Here is a 23,355-nt window from a genome sequence, read left to right as displayed (position 1 = left end):
AGAGACAGTGTCACCAGCATAGCACCCCCAAACCATCACACCCCCTCCTCCATGCTTTACGGTGGGAAATACACATGCGGAGATCATCCGTTCACACACACACCGCGTCTCACAGAGACACGGCGGTTGGAACTAAAAATCTCCAATTTGGACTCCAGACCAAAGGACAAATTTCCACCGGTCTAATGTCCATTGCTCGTATTTCTTGGCCCAAGCAAGTCTCTTCTTCGTATTGGTGTCCTTTAGTAGTGGTTTCTTTGCAGCAATTCGACCATGAAGGCCTGACTCAGACATTAATTTACATTTTAGTCATTTAGCAGACGCTCTTATCCAGAGCGACTTACAGTTAGTGAGTGCATACATTTTCATACTGGCCCCCCATGGGAAACGAACCCACAACCCTGGCGTTGCAAGCGCCATGCTCTACCAACTGAGCTACATGGGACTATTCCTCAGTTGATGTTGAGATGTGTCTGTTACTTGAACTCAGTGAAGCATTTATTTGGGCTGCAATTTCTTAGGCTGGTAACTCTAATGAACTTATCCTCTGCAGCAGAGGTAACTCTGGGTCTTCTATTCCTGTGGCGGTCCTCATGAGAGCCAGTTTCATCATAGCGCTTGATGGTTTTTGCGACTGCACTTGAAGAATCTTTCAAAGTTCTTGAAATGTTCCTTATTGACAGACCTTCATTTCTTAAAGTTATGATGGACTGTCATTTCTCTTTGCTTATTTGAGCTGTTCTTGCCATAATATGGACTTGGTCTTTTACCAAATAGGGCTATCTTCTGTATACCACCACGCCCCCCCACCTTGTCACAACCCAACTGATTGGCTCAAACGCATTAAGGAAAGAAATTTCACAAATGATGTCTTCACTATTATTCTAAATGTAGAAAATAGTTAAAAAATAGAGAACACCCTGGAATGAGTAGATGTGTCCAAACATTTGACTGGTACTGTATATCTGATAAATAATGCTGGCTGCATCTCACATAATGTCCCATAAGGCTGTTTAGTGAGAGACGGTTGAACTGGGGGGAATTGGCCAAAGTTGCCCCTTCTGCTGGCGCAGGGTCAGATCATCCTAGCGGTTAAGGTCAGGGTTAACCAAACTCATCCTAGATCTGTGGCTATGGGAAACTTTAACCTTCGACCAAACCCCAATGAATGATTTTCCCACTGCCCACCCTACTACTATAGAGTGGGTGCCAGATTGTTTCTGGAACACAACTCTCTGGTCCCAGATCAGTACTGCTTAGGGCTTATTCTACCTCCTGGCCCCTCCACTATGCCCCAGATCGGGTTGTACCTCCAGGGAGAACCCAAGCTAGACATCCAGGATGCCAGAAATAGCCCTAGTAATGCACTTTGCAATGTCTGCCTGTCCATCATAGTAGCCATGTGTTTGTAACGTTAGTTCTCGGTTTCAAAACAACCACTTATGGGACTGGTCCACATCCCACGGTTTTAGATGGCTTCCAAAGATAAATCAACTCTTATCTTCATCTACTATTTAGAAAACCCATTCCAAGGGGAGCCTTCATACAGTGGGGATATCCGCAAGATGAATCTTTGTACAACTCTGTAAAGACATAGAACTGTGTGTGCGCGTTATTGTCAAAGATAGCACAGCTAACCACTATAAATACATTTGAGGTCAGTATGCCATAGCTTAACATTGACAACTCCACCACAAGATACCGACCTTTCGTTATGCGGATAACAAGCTGGTGTGGTGGAACTAGCAAGTAAATCAAATCAAATTTTACCTAGACTTTGCGCTACGGTACTGCTTGCCGTGCGGTAGCAGAGAGAACAGTCTATGACTAGGGTGGCTGGAGTCTGACAATTTTTAGGGCCTTCCTCTGACACCGCCTGGTATAGAGGTTCTGGATGGCAGGAAGCTTGGCCCCAGTGATGTACTGGGCCGTACGCACTACCCTCTGTAGTGCCTTGCGGTCAGAGGTTGAGCAGTTGCCATACCAGGCGGTGATGCAACCAGTCAGGATGCTCTCGATGGTGCAGCTGTAGAACTTTGAGGATCTGAGGACCCATGCCAAATCTTTTCAGTCTCCTGAGGGGGAATAGGCTTTGTCGTGCCCTCTTCACGACTGTCTTGGTGTGTTTGGACCATGATAGTTTGTTGGGGATGTGGACACCAAGGAACTTGAAGCTCTCAACCTGTTCCACTACAGCCCCGTCGATGAGAATGGGGGCGTGCTCAGTCCTCTTCTTTTTTTTTTTTTTCCTGTAGTCCACAATCAGTGATCACAGTCATCCGGAACAGCTGGTGCTCTCATGCATGCTTCAGTGTTGCTTGCCTCGAAGCGAGCATAGAAGTGGTTTAGCTCATCTGGTAGGCTTGTGTCACTGGGCAGCTCGTGGCTGTGCTTCCCTTTGTAGTCTGTAATCGTTTTCAAGCCCTGCCACATCCGACGGGCGTCAGAGCCGGTGTAGTACGATTCAATCTTAGTCCTATATTGACTCTTGCCTGTTTGATGGTTTGTCAGAGGGCATAGCGGGATTTCTTAGAAGCGTCCGGGTTAGAGTCCCGCTCCTTGAAAGCGGTTCAAGCTAACGTTAGCATGCAGTCCTAACAGAATAATTCAATCAACATATTCACCGAGCAGCTAACTAGCTTATATAGATAACTAGCTATAAGAATATTTTTTGCACAGGCTGTCCTTCAAAAATGCCTATTTTAGCTGTTCAGTTAGCTAGCTAGCTCATTATGGTTGGACAAGGGTACTAGCTTAAAAGATAGCGAGCTACTGTAAGTCATGAACAGGGTTCAATTTGTTAGATAGAGAATCTATGTAGTTAATACATGTTCTTGCTAACTACCGTCTCTGGATTTGGCCAGTTGGGCTGTCAACTCTATTCTGCTTTCAAAGCAGGTGGTAGCGTAGCTAAGTTAGCTGCTAACGTCGTTAGCTTAGTTAGGTAATCAGCTACCAAACGTAGCTAGCTAACGGTTTTTCGTTGTTAGCGAAGCCGGCTGAGCACTTAGCTAGCTAACGTTCCATTCTTTGCTTGCAAGCTAGTTGGCTAGCTAGCAAGGCTTCATCAAAAGATTGTCAGACAAGGCCGGTGAAGATAGCCGGTGTCTAAAGTAAATCCAACACGGATCATTGGTAAATCACCCTACATAAATGCATCCTACCTCGACATCGCGTCCCTTGTTTTTGAAGCTCTTGATACGGTGGTTATCCAAGCCGGCGTTTTCTGCCATGGCTGTTTGCTTGGTTCGAGAGTACTCCGGCGTTCGATCTCCGGTGAAAGGCAGAGCACGGTAAATATACTGCCGAGTACAGAAAGGGCCGGCTAGACGTACGCAGAGGGGTAGTATGAGGGAGGAGCTCCGTGACGGGCTGTCCTATTTTTTAAGGGATGTTTTAGCAATGGCCATCACCATGGTTCTTATTAAAACCATTAGCTTGCTACTAGTAGATGTCAACATGTCACTTCAAGTTCATGTCAATAAACATTTTAAAAATATCATTCATTTAAAACATTTTGAAAATCTGCAGACACCTCAGCAAATCATGTACCTTGGCTTAACCAATAAAGATTTTCCCATCAAGAGTGTCATAAACGGCATCAGAAAGAGAGGCCTGTGAAATGTTTGTTCGCTTACTATTCACATCACATTGTCAAAAGGGGAAAACAATAGAAAATATGTGTCTACTATATGTAGTTTCTATAATTATATGATTCCTTTATCAAAGCATGACTTAGTCTTAGGGCGTTTTCACATATAGTCCTCTTTAAAGTGAACTCTAGGGTAAAGAAAAAGCAAAATAACTCTGTTCTCTTTGTATTAACACTGACCTTGCCTTTGAATGAGGACTCTACTCTTTTGCCAGTTCACTTCAACTATTTTGTGGACCAAGTCCTCTTTTACAAAGTGCAGGACAAGCCATTCAATCAGAATGCATTATCGGACAGCTCGATACACCTACTTACATTTTGGAAGCTAATAGATTGCACTTAGTTAAAATATGAGTCATAATAATTGTAATCAGAAGATACAATTAACATGTACATTTGATTGGTAACAGAATAAATAGCAATAGAATAACTGCAGAACAAATAATGTTGTAATTGAAAATTGTACACCCAAGGTAGGCTACTGCCCCTTTAAGAGCTAGAATCGATTTTGTACCCTGTTGTGATTCTCACCAAATATGTTGTCTTCTCACACTATTCTAACCTTACAATCAATAAACAGCTTATGAAGCTCTCTTAACCTATAGATCACATATTGCAAACAAATAATCTGAAGCCTTGACAATTGCTAATCAATAAAAGCACACATTTTTATCTGCGAACCTGCACATCATCTTCTCTCGTTTGTGGCACTAATGTGAGGGTTTATGGCAGGGGAAACGGTGTTGCAGTAGTCTAGTGTGTAGTACGGGAATAATGACAAGTGAACTTGGGGAGCTTTGCGTTCACATTGTTCCAAAAAAAAAAGGGAACTGGACCCCGGAATTCAAGCGAACCGAACTCAGACCACCTCTTGTGATGGTCTCAGTTCGGTTAGCTTCGGGGGCTCTTTTGAGGGGTCTGAGTTCCTTTGGAGTGTTCACACTGCACAAAGAAATAAGCGAACCGCACTGAGTTCACAAAAATTGTCTGAAAGGGACCAAGTGTGAAAACACCCTTACCTGTTGTACGAAAAGCTTAGCCATAATTTGTTTAAGCCAAATGTTTTGAACCTTTTCTAAAACAAACACAAATAAACCCACATACTATTAAAGCAATGAGTTCCAAAAGAGTTAAATGCTTCTAGAGACTCCAGTTTCTTTATTGTATTCAACAATAAGTATTCCGATTTGGTTTAATATTCAACATACATGTCATTAGTGCAAACAAAACAAAACATTTACAATTGAAGACAGTTTTCACGCTTCAAAAGGAGATATGTGTTCATCTGACAGTTGAAATACAGTAGGGTTGGAAAATGTCACATCCACAAATACAGGGTTGGGGAGTAAGTGATTACGTGTAATCAGTTTCGTGTAATCTGATTACCCAAAAAAATACTAATCAGTTACGTTAACAGCAAAATAAGATTACAGATACTTTTGAAAAACTAGATTCCTTCTTGGATTACTTTTACAATTTAGAAAGGGTGTTTGCGGAAAAAAAAATACATTATGACACCTTTGTTTTCTCAATGACATTCAATTCAGCATGGAAAAAATGCGCAAGTTTAAGTTTGTTCGACCTGAGCGATTCTGACCACAAGTCAGAGACCATTATGATGAATAACCAAATGCATGTATTTAATGGATCATTTTTGCTTTCTAACGCCTCTTTAGGGGAATGTAATCAGATTACGTTACTGAGTTTGGGCAATACAAAAGTTATGCTACTGATTAGAATTTTGGACAGGTAACTAGTAACTAACGGATTACATTCAGAAAGTAACCTACCCAACCCGAATAAAACCAAAGAGCTTCGCAAATTTGCTGACATTTGGAATAACCATCAGCGCTGTGACATATTACTTTAAATGACATATCATAATCAAAATAAGAAAAATCTAAATATGAATAACTAACTCAAGAATTATAAGTAAATTATCAGGGAAACAAAACATTGAACATTAGTGTCAGCTATAAACAAATAAAATGAGAAATTATATATATATATATATATATATATATATATATATATATATATATATATATATATATATATATATATTGGGTGTGTTTGCCCCATATATCAATATGGCATTAAGAGTTTATTGAGATTCCATAATCAAACCATACATAGGTAGCAGTAAAGAACACTCAACATGGCTTCTGGTCCAGACCAATGGACATGTGTAGTGATTGCACAACGATACTGTCAGACTCAACACCTAAACATTGTTTAAACTCTCTTTTCAGAAAGCAGCAGCAACCATAACAGATCGTGGCAATGCAGGATGATTACAACTGAAGCAAAGCAATATTGACTAATTGACTGTCTTTCAGCTGCAAATGCACACCACACACACACACACACACACACACACACACACCACACTGGCAACTCTATGCCCTTCACCGCTGACTTGGGATCCGTATTCTTACTGCTCCAGTGCTGGCATCAACCAAGAGCTAAACTACCCAACTGGACCCAGAACAGCTTTAAAGCGAGAGTAACCAGGACATAACACACACAGAGGGACACTCAAACCAGACGGAACAAGGGCGGGGGTCACAGATCTCTGCGGAGCAACAAGGAGCACTGTGAGCTGAGGGTTGTGTGTGTGTGTGTGTGTGTAAAGGCCTGGAGGTATAAGGAGGTGCTGCTCAGAAAATCTGCTGCTCAAACAGAATCTTCTCGAAGCCTTGCGGCGCCGTATGGTAGAAGTCACTGAACTGGCAGTCTAAGATGGCACTGTCATCCACTGGAACAGAAGAGAGAGATCAAATCAACATGGGTTCAAGTCAGTGTTTCATGAGGGTACTTTAGCAGGTATAACTCACTGACTGGATCTCAATTTAGCACTTCATCGTTAGTAACCACATGGGAAATCTGGTGTGCAAGCAACAACAAAAAAACAGTAGTGTTTAATTGCCATTTCATCTTATGCTACCAAAAGGAAGGCTGTCCGTTTCAGCTTTGTACGTACTGCCCTCTTGTGGCAGAAAAATAGAACCACCCCCAAAGAAATTGGCCCAGATTTACTAGGCGTTTGCGCCTGTTTTTTCCACTGGGAATTAACAAAAGGGAGAGCAAGGGTTAACATATACACTGCTCAAAAAAATAAAGGGAACACTTAAACAACACAATGTAACTCCAAGTCAATCACACATCTGTGAAATCAAACTGTCCACTTAGGAAGCAACACTGATTGACAATAGATTTCACATAATGTTGTGCAAATAGAATAGACAACAGGTGGAAATCATAGGCAATTAGCAAGACACCCCCAATAAAGGACTGCTTTTGCAGGTGGTGACCACAGACCACTTCTCAGTTCCTATGCTTCCTGGCTGATGTTTTGGTCACTTTTGAATGCTGGCGGTGCTTTCACTCTAGTGGTAGCATGAGACGGAGTCTACAACCCACACAAGTGGCTCAGGTAGTGCAGCTCATCCAGGATGGCACATCAATGCGAGCTGTGGCAAGAAGGTTTGCTGTGTCTGTCAGCGTAGTGTCCAGAGCATGGAGGCGCTACCAGGAGACAGGCCAGTACATCAGGAGATGTGGAGGAGGCCGTAGGAGGGCAACAACCCAGCAGCAGGACTGCTACCTCCGCCTTTGTGCAAGGAGGAGCAGGAGGAGCACTGCCAGAGCCCTGCAAAATGACCTCCAGCAGGCCACAAATATGCATGTGTCTGCTCAAACGGTCAGAAACAGACTCCATGAGGGTGGTATGAGGGCCCGACGTCCACAGGTGGGGGTTGTGCTTACAGCCCAACACCGTGCAGGACGTTTGGCATTTGCCAGAGAACACCAAGATTGGCAAATTCGCCACTGGCGCCCTGTGCTCTTCACAGATGAAAGCAGGTTCACACTGAGCACATGTGACAGACGTGACAGAGTCTGGAGATGCTGTGGAGAACGTTCTGCTGCCTGCAACATCCTCCAGCATGACCGGTTTGGCGGTGGGTCAGTCATGGTGTGGGGTGACATTTCTTTGGGGGGCTGCACAGCCCTCCATGTGCTCGCCAGAGGTAGCCTGACTGCCATTAGGTACCGAGATGAGATCCTCAGACCCCTTGAGACCATATGCTGGTGCAGTTGGCCCTGGGTTCCTCCTAATGCAAGACAATGCTAGACCTCATGTGGCTGGAGTGTGTCAGCAGTTCCTGCAAGAGGAAGGCATTGATGCTATGGACTGGCCCGCCCGTTCCCCAGACCTGAATCCAATTGAGCACATCTGGGACATCATGTCTCGCTCCATCCACCAACGCCACGTTGTACCACAGACTGTCCAGGAGTTGGCGGATGCTTTAGTCCAGGTCTGGGAGGAGATCCCACAGGAGACCATCCGCCACCTCATCAGGAGCATGCCCAGGCGTTGTTGGGAGGTCATACAGGCACGTGGAGGCCACACACACTACTGAGCCTCATTTTGACTTGTTTTAAGGACATTACATCAAAGTTGGATCAGCCTGTAGTGTGGTTTTCCACTTTAATTTTGAGGGTCACTCCAAATCCAGACCTCCATGGGTTGATCAATTTGATTTCCATTGATAATTTTTGTGTGATTTTGTTTTCAGCACATTCAACTATGTAAAGAAAAAAGTATTTAATAAGATTATTTGATTCATTCTGATCTAGGATGTGTTATTTTAGTGTTCCCTTAATTTTTTTGAGCAGTGTATTATGTTGATACAGGTTAAGAGAAATAAGAAAATATGAATAAAATAAGAATTGTTCATGTTTGATATTGGTGGTTTTCCCTCCTGAGAAAGTAAGTATGTCCCTGCGCATGAAGCTGTGTACACACACACACTCACCATAAACCACCGGGAACACGGTGCCTCTGATCCCTGAAGCTGGACAGTGCATATTCTTCCCATTCAGATAGAGATTCAGCTCCACATGGTCGTATGTGATGCCCTGAGATGGAAAACAAACAACTGATTAGATTCCCTGTACACCTCCTGACTGAATTTCCCCTTAGCCTGTCCTGAGAGGAAGAGGGGAAGCGAGAGGTTTCCCATCGCCAAAATAAGCCCAATGTGTTTCTATGGGCTTATTTTGGACCTAAGCTTGTCGCCTGCCTTCCTGCCTTTGGGACAATGACTCCCATTGGGCGGAGACATGAGCATCTAGTCTTTATATACAGATCTCTGGCCTAGCCCAATCCAATCTACCTCTTATAGAGGTGGGACTTCCTCCAACACACCTCAAGTAGCCTCACCTGCCTTTAATCAGTGTGGCAACCTAATGGACTGGAAAAGAGATACTCTATATATATATATATATATATATATATATATAAAATGGCGAGATGGTCGTTGTCCCAAAGGCGGGCGGTCTCATTATCGGTCTGCTTATCGCTGTATTCCCGCGTGGACATATTCTGACGGGAGTGGATCCTCTCGCTTCACCTCTTCCACTCTGACTGGAAGCATGACTGTGTAGTGTTTGGAGAACGTGTTTATTGTGTACTTTAAAGCTAAGGACTAGAATGTTTTTTTCCTAATATAACCTGGATGCGTTACTGAACAAGTAAGTTTGTCCCATTCCTTTTTATGAACATGTGTTTGGTGTTGGACTCCTTTTTGTTTATCAGAAGAGAATAATATTGCTGTGTTTCAATTACGCAATGTGCTTTCCTTGCTTGAGTTGTTATAGAGCATGTTCATTGACGCTTTAACAAAGACCTTGAGCATATGTATGAAACCTGCTGCGTTGCGCTCCACCATCCCAGTCCACTCACCACAATGTCCCCCTCCTGTGGAAGGCTGTTGGCAGGGAGACGGTTCTTCTCCGCGTTGTTGTGGTACACCGAGCCATCGTGCCTCAGGACAAGGCTGTTGATGTCCTGCCCCATGGGGACCTGGTTCAGGTTCACCTTCTGAGTGGCCACACCTATCCCCCATATACCTGCTCACAGAGGTTAGAACCTTTAAAACAAGCTTGCCAACACAAACCGTACTGTGCTGGTTTTCAAACCATTTTACTTGAAGTTCAGAGGTGCAACTATATTGGCATATGGTCGTTTCAACTAGGAGGAGAGTATTCCTTCTGGTCAATGTTTTTGCTAGCTTGGACTGGCTTTTTTTGCTTTCCAGTATCGCTTCCAGCAACTGTGTGTGTAACCAGGCCAGTGCAGTTCAGGACAGTAAGTGTGTAGACTTCTACCAACACACATGTACCCCCAGGAGAGGGCGTGTACTGTAAACCCTATAACCACTGGAGTGGACCGAGGGGAATCCCCTCTGCCTGTAGCCCTGATTCCGCCAGATGGCGCTATTATCCTTACGTCGTTTGTTATCGACGTCCTGCATTAAACTGCACAGCTGGTAATACTTGTGGCCCCGGCGACCGGTTCGTACATAAAACATCCTCCATTCAGGCTGCAAAGGCATCATTTTCCTCCTTAACCCGATTTAATGGCCCGCCAACCTAAAAATGGGAAATATGCATACGGCCTTAATAAAACACAATATTCCACCACCATTTCCGGATGTTGCACACAGAGTTCAGCCAATCAGGTTGAAGCACTGTTGTTTACCCCTGGATGAATGCGGTGCGCAGGAAGTAGCATTAGCCACTCTAGCATTGTGGTGAACAATTTTGTTTTGTTGAAACGGTACGCATATCTTCCAAGCTTTTTTAAGCCGGCGGGCCATTAAATTGAGTTGAGGTGGAAACTGCTTCTCCAGCCTGAATGGAGGATGTTTTATGTACGAACCGGTCCCCAGGGGACACAAGTGCATTACCAGCTGTGCAGTTTAATAAAAGATGATCTATTATATTGACAAGATGGTCGAGTGACCACTAACAATAGAAATACATGTCCTCAAAGATGGAAGGCAGACGAGAGGAGGCAAGACCAGGTGGGACCATTATAGCCAATGAGAGGGCAGATACGTGTGTGAACAACAGGCACAACATTCCAGAAATGCCATGTGCATCCACTTATCAGTACATTTGTAACAACCTAACCATTAAGAACTTCTATTTGATCAAATAAGCCTCATGTAGCAAATTAGCAATTACATTTGTTGACCAAGTTTGACATGAATTGATCTCCATACAAAAATTATTATTTTTGTGGACAGATTTTGGGCAGAGTAAACCCTCTCACTTCGCCTCTTCCTGTCTGGTTTAATGCAGGACGTCAAATGACATATGACGTAAGGATAATAGAGCCATCTGGCAGAATCAAGGTTCTGACTAGGTGGTATACAGCTACGACCGGAAGTTACTTTTTCGTAGCAGGTTAGGAGAAGTAACGCAGCAGGTTAGGAGAAGTAACGCAGCAGGTTAGGAGAAGTAACGCAGCAGGTTAGGATAATTAATGTTACAGTTTGGAATAGGGTTAGCTCAAATCTGAGAGAGACTTCCGGGAATGCTTGCGAAACACACCTGTACGAAAGACTATGGAGAATAAATATTAGTTAATCATAGGAGAGCTGTAGCTCTGCCCACCGGTGATGTGGAGCAGATGCATGCTGGGCGATCTCTGGGGAGAAGGAAGTAACTATACTGAACAAAAATATAAACGCAACATGCAACAATTTTACTGAGTTACAGTTCATATAAGGAAATCAGTCAATTGAAATAAATTAACTAGGCCCTAATCTATGATTTCACATGACTGGGCAGGGGCGCAGCCATGGGTGGGCCTAGGAGTGCATAGGCCCACCCACTGGGGAGCCAGGACCTGCCAATCAGAATGTTTTTCCCCCACAAAAGAGCTTTATTAGAGACAGAAATACTCCACAGTTTCATCAGCTGTCTGGGTGGCTGGTATCAGACGATCCCGCAGGTAAAGAAGCCAGATGTGGAGGTCCTGGGCTGGTGTGGTTACACGTGGTCTGCGGTTGTGAGGCCGGTTGGACGTACTGACAAATTCTCTCAAACGACATTGGAGGTAGCTTATGGTAGGGAAATGAACATTCAATTCTCTGGCAAAAGTTCTGGTGGACATTCCAGCAGTCAGCATGCCAATTGCACGCTTCCTCAAAACTTGAGACATCTGTGGCATTGTGTTGTGTGGCAGAACTGCACATTTTAGAGTGGCCCTTTATTGTCCCCAGCACAAGGTGCACCTGTGTAATGATCATGCTGTTTAATCAGCTTCTTCATATGCCACACCTATCAGGTGGATTAATTATCTTGGCAAAGGAGAAATACTCACTAACAGGGATGTAAACAAATGTGTGCACAAAACTTAAATCGAAATAAGCTTTTTGTGCGTATTGAAAAGCTCATGAAACATGGGACCAACACTTTACATGTTGCGTTTATATTTTTGTTCAGTATAGAGAAAGTACACAAGCCAAGTGATAAGTTCCAGCCATCTTTAGTTAGAAATCTTTGTTTTAGCCAAGGCCAGTGTACGTCCTTCAGAAATGTGATTTCATATTTCTTACTCTTTATGTGTTCTGGATGCACTCCTCTTTGTTATGCTAATTTGAGTGTTTACCGCGAGCTAGCAACTGTAAGCTTGCTAATCCTGTTGTTTGTGTCATCTAATTTCGGACATTTGGCATTTAATTGTATAGTATAATGTCCACCAGTGCCTAGTCTTATATGCCCTGTGGTTGTATATGGTATAGATTATGTGGGTATTTTGTTTGCTATGAGCCTTGTGGATATATATATATATATATATATATACACATACAGTACCAGTCAAAAGTTTGGACACATCTACTCATTCCAGGGTTTTTCTTTATTTTTACTATTTTCTACATTGTAGAATAATAGTGAAGACATCAAAACTATGAAATAACACATGGAATCATGTAGTAACCAAAAAAGTGTTAAACAAATCAAAATATATTTTATATTTGAGATTCTTCAAAGTAGCCACTCTTTGCCTTGATGACAGCTTTGCACACTCTTGGCATTCTCTCAACCAGCTTCATGAGGTAGCCACCTGGAATGCATTCCAATTAACAGGTGTGCCTTGTTAAAAGTTAATTTGTGGAATTTCTTTCCTTCTTAATGCGTTTGAGCCAAATCAGTTGTGTTGTGACAAGGTAGGGGTGGTATACAGAAGATAGCCCTATTTGGTAAAAGACCCAAGTCCATATTATTGTAAGAACAGCTCAAATAAGCAAAGAGAAACGACAGTCCATCATTATTTTAAGACCTGAAGGTCAGTCAATACGGAGAATCTCAAGAACTTTGAAAGTTTCTTCAAGTGCAGTTGCAAAAACCATCAAGCGCTATGATGAAACTGGCTCTCATGAGGACCGCTACACGAAAGGAAGACCCCACAGGAAAGGAAGACCCAGAGTTACTTCTGCTGCCGAGGATAAGTTCATTAGAGTTACCAGCCTCAGAAATTGCAGCCCAAATAAATGCTTCATAGAGTTCAAGTAACAGACACATCTCAACATCAACTGTTCAGAGGAGACTGCGTGAATCAGGCCTTCATGGTTGAATTGCTGCAAAGAAACCACTACAGGACACCAATAATAAGAAGAGACTTGCTTGGGCCAAGAAACACGAGCAATGGACATTAGACCGGTGGAAATCTGTCATTTGGTCTGATGAGTCCAAATTTGCGATTTTTGGTTCCAACTGCCGTGTCTTTGTGAGATGCAGAGTAGGTGAACGGATTATCTCTGTATCTGTGGTTCCCACCATGAAGCATGGAGGAGGAGGTGTGATGGTGCTTTGCTGGTGACACTGTTGTGATTTTTTTAGAATTCAAGGCACACTTAATCAGCATGGCTACCACAGCATTCTGCAGCGATACGCCATCCTATCTGGTTTGCGCTTAGTGGGACTATCATTTGTTTTTCAACGGGACAATGACCCAACACACCTCCAGGCTGTGTAAGGGCTATTTGACCAAGGAGAGTGATGGAGTGCTGCATCAGATGACCTGGCCTCCACAATCCCACGACCTCAACCCAATTGGGATGAGTTGGACCGCAGAGTGAAGGAAAAGCAGCCAACAAGTGCTCAGCATATGTGGGAACTCCTTCAAGACTGTTGGAAAAGCATTCCTCATGAAGCTGGTTGAGAGAATGCCAAGAGTGTGCAAAGCTGTCATCAAGGCTACTCTGAAGAATCTAAAATCTAAAATATATTTTGATTTGTTTAACACTTTTTTGGTTACTACATGATTCCATGTGTTATTTCATAGTTTTGATGTCTTCACTATTATTCTACAATGTAGAAAATAGTCATTAAGAAAAACCCTTGAATGAGTAGGTGTGTCCAAACTTCTGACTGGTACTGTATATATATATATATATATATATATATATATTTTGCAGTTGTGTGAGGATGATGGTGCTGCTTGGTAGTGCTGTGTGGCTGCACCTGTCTGATCTTTCATTAGTGCAGTAACAGCCATATTGTTAGGTTGTATTGCCCTGTGCAGCACATAACCTATTGTAGCCGTATTCTTTATAGCTTATGTAATTGGAGGTTGTATTAAGCTTATACCTGCCATTTACTATTGTATTTAATTTCATTTTTTTCAGAACCACACACACTCTCTTGGTTCACTCGGGGAGTCCAACTTATTATACACATACTCCGGATGTTATTTCCCAAAGCTACCCTGCCTGATGCGCGCACACCAAGCGACATTCCCCATAGTTCCTTATCCATTTTATCTCCCACACAAAGACAGACAGTACATGGACTCATTTTCAATCATTACCTGTGGACTGGATCTTGAACTCAAAGTAACTCTTGTTTTGGTGCAGGGGAGCGTTGGCGAGGCAACCCCCGGTGCCACATATCCTCCGGCCACTCTTCACGATGACCACATCCGTGCCTGTACAAGAACAAATCAATATTTGAATTTTATTTACGACGGCGTTGTCAAAAACAGCAAGCTGGACAGTAGCTAGCCAAGATAGGCTAACCACACCGGCCTTCTATCGAGCATTTACTGCTTAAAACAACGACCCGTCAGAACGTTTTTTCTCTCACCCATATGATGCGTGTCTAACTGGACGGTGGGCATTTCTTTGAGGGGAATATGCCCCGTTCCCCCATCTCCGCAGCATCCCAGACAACACGTAAACATTGCAGCCATTCTTGCGCTAAAATATTATCCGGAAATGGTCATGCCGACGAAGTTAACAAGCTCTGAAGGAGCTCATGAGAAAAGCTACCATCATAATGAAACAGCGACACCTGGTGGCAGCCATACCACAGTGTCATGAGCCACACATGCGCTCCTTTCCAATGCGTCCAATCACATTGCTTGCAAAGCAGCGGCTCCTGATGGCATGGAAACAAGGGAAGAAAATCAAGGTCAAAAAAAAAAAAATTACACGTGACTTAGTAGCTATTGGTTATCAATGTGTCAAGCCTGGGACACATGGCATGATCATATGTGTGTAGAGTGGGAATTCCATCTCCTATCAAATAACGGGGCAAATGCCTGTAATGAACACCAATATTGTTGCTGGGTAGGCCTACATGTCGTCAGTTAAAAAAGGAGCCGTTCAGTAGCCTATCACCAAGTCTTTTGAGAGCACTTCTAATAGGCTACTTTGTATTCATGCGCTGGGTATCAGTGGGGATGAAAATTACAATGCAAACGTACATGCACTATAGCCTGATGTTCAAACTTCACACATATGAATCGATTATCGTTACTTCAAGTTCATAATGACGTATACAAATGGTGCAATAGAGGCAGTGATCAAAAGCCGGGTGACTAAGAACCTAGTGGTTGACAGTCTTTCACGCTGTAAAAATGTTTTGCATAGCAACAGCCCGCCTCCCAACTCCAACTTGCAGGGATCCTCTGCATTTTTACTACTGAAAAAGATAACGCATCTTGTTCTTAAAAAGTAAAAAATATGTACTTAAAAAACGCTGGCCATTAATATCACTGAGATGTTTTTACTTTCTGCGCGCCACTGTATCAGGCGCGTTCTATACTGTGCGCTATTTGGAGCTGGAAGGTTCGTTAGCGCAGTGCTGTGGCCATGCAATGGTTAACTTTTCTCCCGGAAAGGGCGAAGTCTGCACAGCAACAAGCGCCATGATTGCGTTGCACTGTGCGTCTCTGCAGCTGGTAAGTGTTTTTTTTGGTCCAGTTGCATGTTGCTATACGCCTGCAAAAGCTGTCATAACTATCCTCAATACCTTGCCAATAGGACATACTCGTGTATGATCTAACTTATAGACTGCGACTCGTTTATACTGAGTGGTAATCGTTGGTGGAAGTTTGTGTTTATGCAGCATAGCTTATATTGCTAAGGTTACGTTTCAGCGGGCTATTAACATTAAAGCAGAAGTCAAATCTGAAGTGAGTGGGAACTTCAGTCGTTACCATCTCATCTATATATAGACCAGTTGGATGAAACGGCTGTGTCGTGATTGCGTGATATCCCGTCTCATAAAAAAAAAACATCTAGTGTGAACACTAAAAAGTAGGTCGTTGAACATAGGAAAAATAGGGACCGTGGCGAATGGTTTTTCACTGTAGCCAAATAGTCTATGCACCTAGGCGTGATGTTCCACTGCGCTTTTTATTTTCATGTTTTACGCGGGTACATCGTCGCCTCTTATTTTCCTTTTGAGGGTGGCTGAATTTTAACACCATTCGCTGGAGTGGGTACTCTGGGTTTTATCCAAAGTGTTGTCATGCGTAATTCTAGGGATGTGCATTTCCACCATCACTACTTCTGAATTATTGCGCGGCTGGGTGAAGTAGCTAAACAAACGGGTATGTATAACTGATGGATAGTGTATTGATCTATTATTTTCGATTAGTTCTCCACTCAATCCTGGTTGTCTTTTATTTCAGAACACCATGGAGCTTCTAGAGGAGGACCTCACCTGCCCAATTTGCTGCTGTGTCTTTGAGGACCCCCGAGTTCTGCCGTGCTCACACAGCTTCTGCAAGAAGTGCTTGGAGGGGATTCTGGAGGGGAACAACCGAGGACCAGTTTGGAGACCCCCTTTCAAATGCCCCAGTTGCCGCAAGGAGACCCCTCAAAACGGCATAAACAGCCTTCAGATCAACTACTCGTTACGTGGAATCGTGGAGAAATACAACAAAATCAGAGTTTTACCCAGGATGGCCCTGTGCAAACACCACAGTGGTCAACCGCTTAATATATTCTGTGCCACAGACTTGAAACTTATTTGTGGTTTTTGCGCAACAACAGGCGACCATAAAGGACATACATTCTGTGCCCTGGAAGACGCGTACGAGCAGGAGAAATCCGCATTTGAAGAGCTGTTCCAGGGAGTGGAGCGCTGGCACAGCACGGATATACTATCCTGCCTGGAGACACTGGAAGCCAGTAAGAAAAAGGCGCTCCAGTTAGTTTCCAGGGACGCAGAGAAAGTAACCGACTATTTTGTCAAACTGATCAGCGCCCTGGACCACAAAAAGAACGAGATCCTCTCCGATTTCGAGACTCTGAAGTTGGTGGTGATGCAAGCCTACGACCCCGAGATCAATAAACTGAGCGCTGCGCTGGAGGAGCAGAAGCGCGCTCTCAGCATCGCCGAGTCCTTCAGGAATGTGACCGACCCCCTCTGCTTCCTTGAGCAGATGCAGGAGTTCAGGGAGAAGTTGCGCGTCGTCCGGGAAACGCCGCTGCCCTCCCGGACAGACATGGACGTCGGTCCCTTGGTCAGGAATTTCGACGTCAAAAACTGGGACTCGATGAAGCTTAAAGATGTGGACAAGCTCTCGGTTCCGCACGAGAGTGGCGTGTATAGCTCAACGACCCCGCATGTCGGCGGCAAAGCGCTGGGGAGAGTTGTCGTGTTTTTTGTGTGCCTTTTATGCGCCCTGGTGCTTCTGCAGCCTGACAGCCTGACCGCGGTGTCAGCCCAAATCTCCTCGCTCGGCCATGCCTACCTGCCAGTGCTGGCTGGGTGGCTGGAACTGGCTAACGGTGCGTGGCAGTGCTGGGGAGAGGTAGTGGATGCCTGCGTTTGCCTGGTGGGTGCGATTCTGAACTGTATCCTGAACCTCTTTAAGACACATGCCGATTTTCTTGACGAATTTCTTAGCCGTAGTAAATTTCTTTAGATTCCCGAGTGTTATTTTTGCTACATGGATCTGAAGCAAGCTATGGCAGTCTGATATTGAAAGCCTATATTGTACAAGCTATTAGTAGATTCATAGCAAGCACTAGAAAGCTATTGAAGTATTTACAAGCACATATTTATCATGCTTTGTGTTGTGTGTGTGTGTGTAATATATATATATATATATATACACTAAACATAGAATAACCATACAACACTAAGGTAAATCAAAACACTATTGCAGTACATTAAATGTTGTCATTTGTGAATGGCTTGTTTGGTGAGTGTTAAGCAGCAGCTCTGACCAGGAGCACCATCCATCCTTCTCCAAGCCATATGATCACACTAGGACTTTGACAACCACAGGTCATAGTCTGTCACCTCAGGATATTTTTACATTCCATAGGCTAGATTATGTAGGATAGGCCTAATATTTACATCGAGTTTAAATGTCTTGAGTATCGTTTTTTTTTTTGCCTTACTTTTACTGACCATCTGTTGAGTTGTCAAAATGCCTCATACGGTGTCACCAGACTCATTTTTTACCTAATAAAACATAAATGTGGTCTTTTTCGTCATCTTTATTTTTGAGTGACTGAGGGGGTTTCACCAAATTTGTGGAGGCTCTTTTTCGCACGTGTAGGCTATTTTCCCGGTCAAGGTCAGAAGTGAAGCCTCTATTGGTGCCCCTGCACACTGCTCAAGTGAGATGAAATACCGACATTACGACTATGAAATTCCATGCACTCGCACAGGCGTTCCAAATGCTCGTTTAATGTTCGCCTTCCCTGTTGATCGGACATCATTGCGTGATTTAACCTCCACCGGGGCCAAGGTTGAATGTTGCATAATTAGGCCTATAGAAAAATCGTCTTGGCTTATCTAAATATAACATTATATAGCAATTTATTTTGTATTATTCAAAAACATGTTTTGGCCTTTAGGCCTAGGTTACGTTTTGACCACAGTGGCGATTTTTTTGTGCAAAATCGAAAGACAATAAGCCTAATCTAATTCTGAAATTCCATTTACAACAACTAATTATACACATATGGGATGAAATAGATTTAATCAACTGTCCCAGTGAATGTCAACGTGAGCTCAACTTTGAATGCCACGGATTGTCATAGATGGCCATGGTTTGCCTACACTGGGCCGCTATGCAGTCCATGCATGTTGCAAGTAGATGACGGAAGAGCAATTCTTACTTCTAACAGGCTACTAAATAATTCCATCCCATATGTAACATTGTCTAGAAGTAATAGGCCTATAGCTACAAACATATCTATCTCATTTTTAGTTTAGGTTAGTTTTCAGAAAACGTATAGGCCTATACAGAAAGCAACCATATAAGCCTACATTGGGCCGTACGTTTTAATGAAAATTGGGCAGTGCATCCATTGGAGGTGTCCATTGGACATGTCGTGCGGTTTTCACTTTTCTGAAGGAACGAAATCCTGATGGAAATCCCAGGATCAGACCACAGCACAAACCTGATGTAAGCACCGACCAGAATTCAGGACTAACGTCACGGCATGTATAGGCCTAGGCTATATATAGCCTACTGTTGCCGGGCAAATAAGGGATGAAAATGTAAAGTTGGTCATTCTCTTTCCTATAATAACTCAATTAATAATATCTAATAGGCTACGACTTCAAATAAATACAAATATACTGATATTATGAAATTTGACAATCGATGCATTTATATCTAAATGCACCCAAAATATTGGGTAATGGCATGATGATGAAATGATGCCTGCATGCATAACGATCTTATATAATGCTTATCGTAGGCCTACCGTCTTTTTTCTAACAATTCCTACTAACTATTAAAAATCCAACATATTGAATAATTTTTGGTGGGAATAGCATAAGGCTACACTAATGGCATATGGTGCGCAAATCAACAGAACTGTGGCTCGAAAGGCCTTTCATTGCAATAAAAGAAGCCACTGAAGTCATATATTTAGACCCCAAAACGTTATCGACCAAATAAATATATTACATTTCTATTATGATAAACATCAGGCGTTTAAGAATATATTAAAATAGCTATAGCCTACAATTCCTCTCCGTAAGTCTGACTAGTGAATTGTATCATCTCTAAAGTAAAATTATTTGTCTCATATGAAGGAACAGGTGAATGCATGGCCAGAATAAAACATTTAACATATTATTGGTAGCCTATAGCCTACCAGATTAAATCAAATGAGCAACGAGATGTTATATAGAATGCCTGGCCAACACTTTTGGATTCCCAAAAATACTAAATGTTATATTTCAAAGACATCGTAAGATGTAGCCTAAATAGGCCTTTAACTAAATATTCTCAAGTAACTACACAACATAAAGCATGCCAAAGTCATTTGGCAGATTATTAAAATAAAATAAAATAAAATATGTGAATAGGAATTAATAAAACGAAATGGGTGCTCTTCAAAATAGTTTGAAGAGAAAATACCCAAAATAGCCTAAATTAAAATTACAATGTTATTTCGATAATAACCTGCAGTGACAAAGGCTGGGAAGTAAAATGTAAATGCATAGGACTATTTTCGACCAGGGTAAAGCAGTCTACACCCACGGCCTGTATAAAATAAAGTCCCCTGAAAAACTCACCATAGTCGATAGCCTAAATAGGTTTGCAGAAGTAATTTAACAATTGTCTTATTTCAGCATTTAATGGACAAAATGTTTCATATGCAGCATTTAAAATATAGCATAACTTTGGTAGGCTGCATGTGCATAATTTCGGGATGGTAGAGTGCAGTGTGTGTAGGCTACGTGCGTAGGCCTATTTGCCTAAGACAAAATGGAACACCTTGCTTTATTTTCTTATAGGAAAAAAAAGTTTAAATTAGCCTAAAAATAAGATGTGCAAGCATAACCCATGCACTGCTAAAACCCATGGCAGTTTGATAAGTCATTTTCCCTTCAAATGGCATTGCAGCGCTCTGCGTCATTTGCTTGTCACAAAATATGTGGCTCCAAATCAAGCCAGAGATCGGAAAATGTATTTACTTAAGTTTCACAAGAATAAATAAATACACACTAGAATATAGGGCAGGTGTTGTTTGGTTGAGACATTCGACTGAAAATCTCATCCTCGGATTTTAGACTACGGATGATAATAGGGCTCATCTTGATAACAGGCGACGGGGTTTAGGACATGCGTGATACATTCCTGTATAAAATTTGATTATAAAATTGCTTTATGTCTATGTTAGCTACCACAACCAATATGTAGACTATCCGCTTTTAAACATATCTTTGGGACACTTCAAATAGGCTAGGCCAAGTTCCCTGAAAGAAAATGTGAAATGTCTGCGTAGAATAGGCTGATCAAGCATCCAATCTAAAGAACATAATTGACAGCAAAGTATAGATCAAGTGTTATAGCCTCTCTGCATGTTGGTGAGTGTGATCATGCATGGCCTTGCAGGAACTGTTATGAACAAATTGAACTCTTAAAATATTACTGACCTTTTTTAGGCCTATATCAAAGTTATGCTACTGAGACCTATTTTCGACCGCTTCGCTACGGTAAAGCATTCCTGTTTGCACATGAGCCCCACCCAGATCTTTCAGTCAGTCCCAATAGGAAATAGGCCTACCCGGTGACCTTACCGCTGTAGAAAGGTTTGAAACTCGCCGTGTGATAAGCTCGCAGGTAACATTCACGAGTGTTTGGAAAGGTGATGATAGATGCTTGAAATATATTAGGCTAATTGTTGACAAGATTACGAGTCTTCAGCCTATAGCTTGCTAAAATATATAGGCCAATGGCCAAATTCTATTCAGTTAGCCAAATGACTAGATAAGGTCATTTCCTCTGGCTCAAAAAAAAAAAGAAGACAACCAACCCCAAAAGCCTCGGAATGAGGGTTAAATTACTATACACATTCCATTCAAACGGATCTTGACATTATCAGTGTTTGGAATATTCCAAGAAATCAAAAAGCCAATTGACCCTCTGAATAGGCCCAAATATGCTAATAATTCAAATTGAACTGATGGAAATTAGACAACATAGTGCAGCTCGCTTTGGGCCTACACAGGCTATAGGTTCCTGTCACACAGGCCTATCTTGCCTAAAATAATAATCAGGTGATTTGTAAACTCAGCAGTGTAAGGGTATATCTAATTTTCGCAAGAGCTGGTGCAAGTTCTTGGTCGATTGAGAAGCTTAAAATAATAATAATTATTATTATTAGTCATTTAGCAGACGCTCTTATCCAGAGCTTAAAATAAGGTCGATTGAGAAGCTTATTTGTATCATTTCAATAGTTGGATTTTCTCTGAAGATAAGGCAATGGTGAATGGTGATAAACCAATAATTATTTGGTGTGAAAGGACACTAACAGCATCCCACTGGGTAAAAACTGGTTGAATCAAAGTTGCTTCCACATTTCAACCCCCTCCCCAATCACCGACATTGAACCAACGTGGAAAACTAATTGGATTAGCAAAAACATTCAAGGTAAGGGCATTTCTTTTTCCCACCCAACTTTTAACCTAAATCCAATGACATGGTGAATTTTGTTGATTTCAAATTGAATTCACGTTAGTTGACAACTCAACCAAATGTAAATCAAAACTAGACATTGAACTGACATTGCGCCCAGAGGGATGGTAGCCTAGTTGTATGGTAACTTTCAAGGACTGAAAGATGAGAATAAAATAAAAGGAAAAGGTGCACCATTTCAAAACGTTTATTAGAAAATGCAGCACATAAAAAAGTTAAACATTATGGGCCGACTAAATCATGCAAACAAGTAATTTAATGTGCAAAGAAACGGTTAAAATGGATATAAAAATGCATGAACATGTTTAAAAAAAATTAACTACTAACTATAAAATACAACATAGTCCTAGCTGTAAAATGAATTAGAATGGAAATAAAATGGACAAAAGCAACTGCTTAAAACCTCATCTGTCTGTACCTGTCATAAAGATGACACATGGCATCCCTCTCTGTATCTTCTCCCCTCCTGCGCACCGTTCTCCTGTGCTGCGCGTGAAGGATGCATGCAGACACAGACAGACTCGCGGCAAGCGGTCAGCTTTGCTTCAGCAGCACGAGCAATACTGGAGGCTTAAGCAGTAGTTTTAACTCCAATATTTACGTGCTGCTACAGCAAGGCAGCCAGTAACGAGGCAGGTGGATCCCCCACACACACTCTTCTGGATGGTTCCACAGATGCCCGTCTGTCCAGGCGTTACTGCTGCAGCACAGTATGGCCTGCATCTCTGTGTAACCCACAAACCATTCTGTGCTGCTACAGCACCACCACAACAAGCTCCATCTCATTCACACACGCTCTCATCCTCCGACTCCAGCTCCCTCTCCTGCATTCACTCATCCTCCGACTCCAGCTCCCTCTCCTGCATTCACTCATCCTCTCTCTCGCTCTCTCACAAACATCCCATTTTTCTCTCTCTCACACATCCCGTTTCTCTCTCTCTCTCTCACACACACACACATCCTCTCTCTCTCTCTCTCTCACACACACACATCCCCTTTCTCTCACACACACACACACACACACACACACACATCCCCTTTCTTTCTCACACATACAGCAGCATCCAGGTCTTCTCTCGGTGGCTGAAGGGAACTCCAAGATTCTACAACCATCTGAAAACACACAGAGGAGAAGATGGGGTAAATAAAGTCAGGT

General features: G+C 42.6%; 3 protein-coding genes across 5 annotated transcripts in view; 1 reads left to right on the top strand and 2 right to left on the bottom strand.

The window, feature by feature from the left end:
- The window catches only part of LOC121536528 (importin subunit alpha-4-like), a 34,581-nt gene extending 31,293 nt beyond the window's left edge, over positions 1-3,288 (bottom strand). Inside the window, exon 1 of the mRNA XM_041843864.2 lies at positions 3,165-3,288. Coding sequence (XP_041699798.1) covers positions 3,165-3,233 — 69 coding nt within the window. The 5' untranslated portion in view covers positions 3,234-3,288. The remainder of the gene's footprint in view (positions 1-3,164) is intronic.
- Positions 3,289-4,782: 1,494 nt separating this feature from the next.
- Positions 4,783-22,766, bottom strand: LOC121536527 (SPRY domain-containing protein 7). Of its 2 annotated transcripts, none has more exons than XM_041843862.2 (5): positions 22,618-22,766; positions 14,322-14,438; positions 9,402-9,568; positions 8,473-8,575; positions 4,783-6,410 (listed from the first exon to the last, which is right to left on the bottom strand). In XM_041843862.2, exons 1-5 carry the CDS (start codon positions 22,640-22,642, stop codon positions 6,313-6,315), a joined length of 510 nt encoding a protein of 169 aa, XP_041699796.1. In that variant the 5' UTR covers positions 22,643-22,766; the 3' UTR covers positions 4,783-6,312. The 2 variants fall into 2 exon arrangements, with proteins under 2 accessions (XP_041699796.1, XP_041699795.1); XM_041843861.2 differs by lacking the exon at positions 22,618-22,766 and adding an exon at positions 14,597-14,813.
- Positions 15,565-18,237, top strand: LOC121536526 (tripartite motif-containing 13). Of its 2 annotated transcripts, none has more exons than XM_041843859.2 (2): positions 15,565-15,695; positions 16,431-18,237. In XM_041843859.2, exons 1-2 carry the CDS (start codon positions 15,612-15,614, stop codon positions 17,670-17,672), a joined length of 1,326 nt encoding a protein of 441 aa, XP_041699793.2. In that variant the 5' UTR covers positions 15,565-15,611; the 3' UTR covers positions 17,673-18,237. The 2 variants fall into 2 exon arrangements, with proteins under 2 accessions (XP_041699793.2, XP_041699794.2); XM_041843860.2 differs by lacking the exon at positions 15,565-15,695 and adding an exon at positions 15,708-16,349.
- Positions 22,767-23,355: the final 589 nt, after the last annotated feature.

The sequence above is a fragment of the Coregonus clupeaformis genome, chromosome 23 (assembly GCF_020615455.1).
Source record: "Coregonus clupeaformis isolate EN_2021a chromosome 23, ASM2061545v1, whole genome shotgun sequence".
NCBI classification, from domain to species: Eukaryota; Metazoa; Chordata; class Actinopteri; order Salmoniformes; family Salmonidae; genus Coregonus; species Coregonus clupeaformis.
The sequence above is the reverse complement of the archived record's forward strand: the minus strand, read 5'-3'. Positions and strand labels throughout refer to the sequence as shown.

Bases quoted from the DNA above. Each gene is read 5' to 3' on its own strand.
- LOC121536526 (XM_041843859.2), top strand. From the start codon at position 15,612: ATGGTTAACTTTTCTCCCGGAAAGGGCGAAGTCTGCACAGCAACAAGC. The intron at 15,696-16,430 runs GTAAGTGTTTTT...CTTTTATTTCAG, and splicing joins ACTGTGCGTCTCTGCAGCTG to AACACCATGGAGCTTCTAGA.
- LOC121536527 (XM_041843861.2), bottom strand. From the start codon at position 14,702: ATGGCTGCAATGTTTACGTGTTGTCTGGGATGCTGCGGAGATGGGGGA. The intron at 14,439-14,596 runs GTGAGAGAAAAA...GTTCTTGTACAG, and splicing joins GTTAGACACGCATCATATGG to GCACGGATGTGGTCATCGTG. The intron at 9,569-14,321 runs GTAATGATTGAA...CTCTGTGAGCAG, and splicing joins GTTCAAGATCCAGTCCACAG to GTATATGGGGGATAGGTGTG.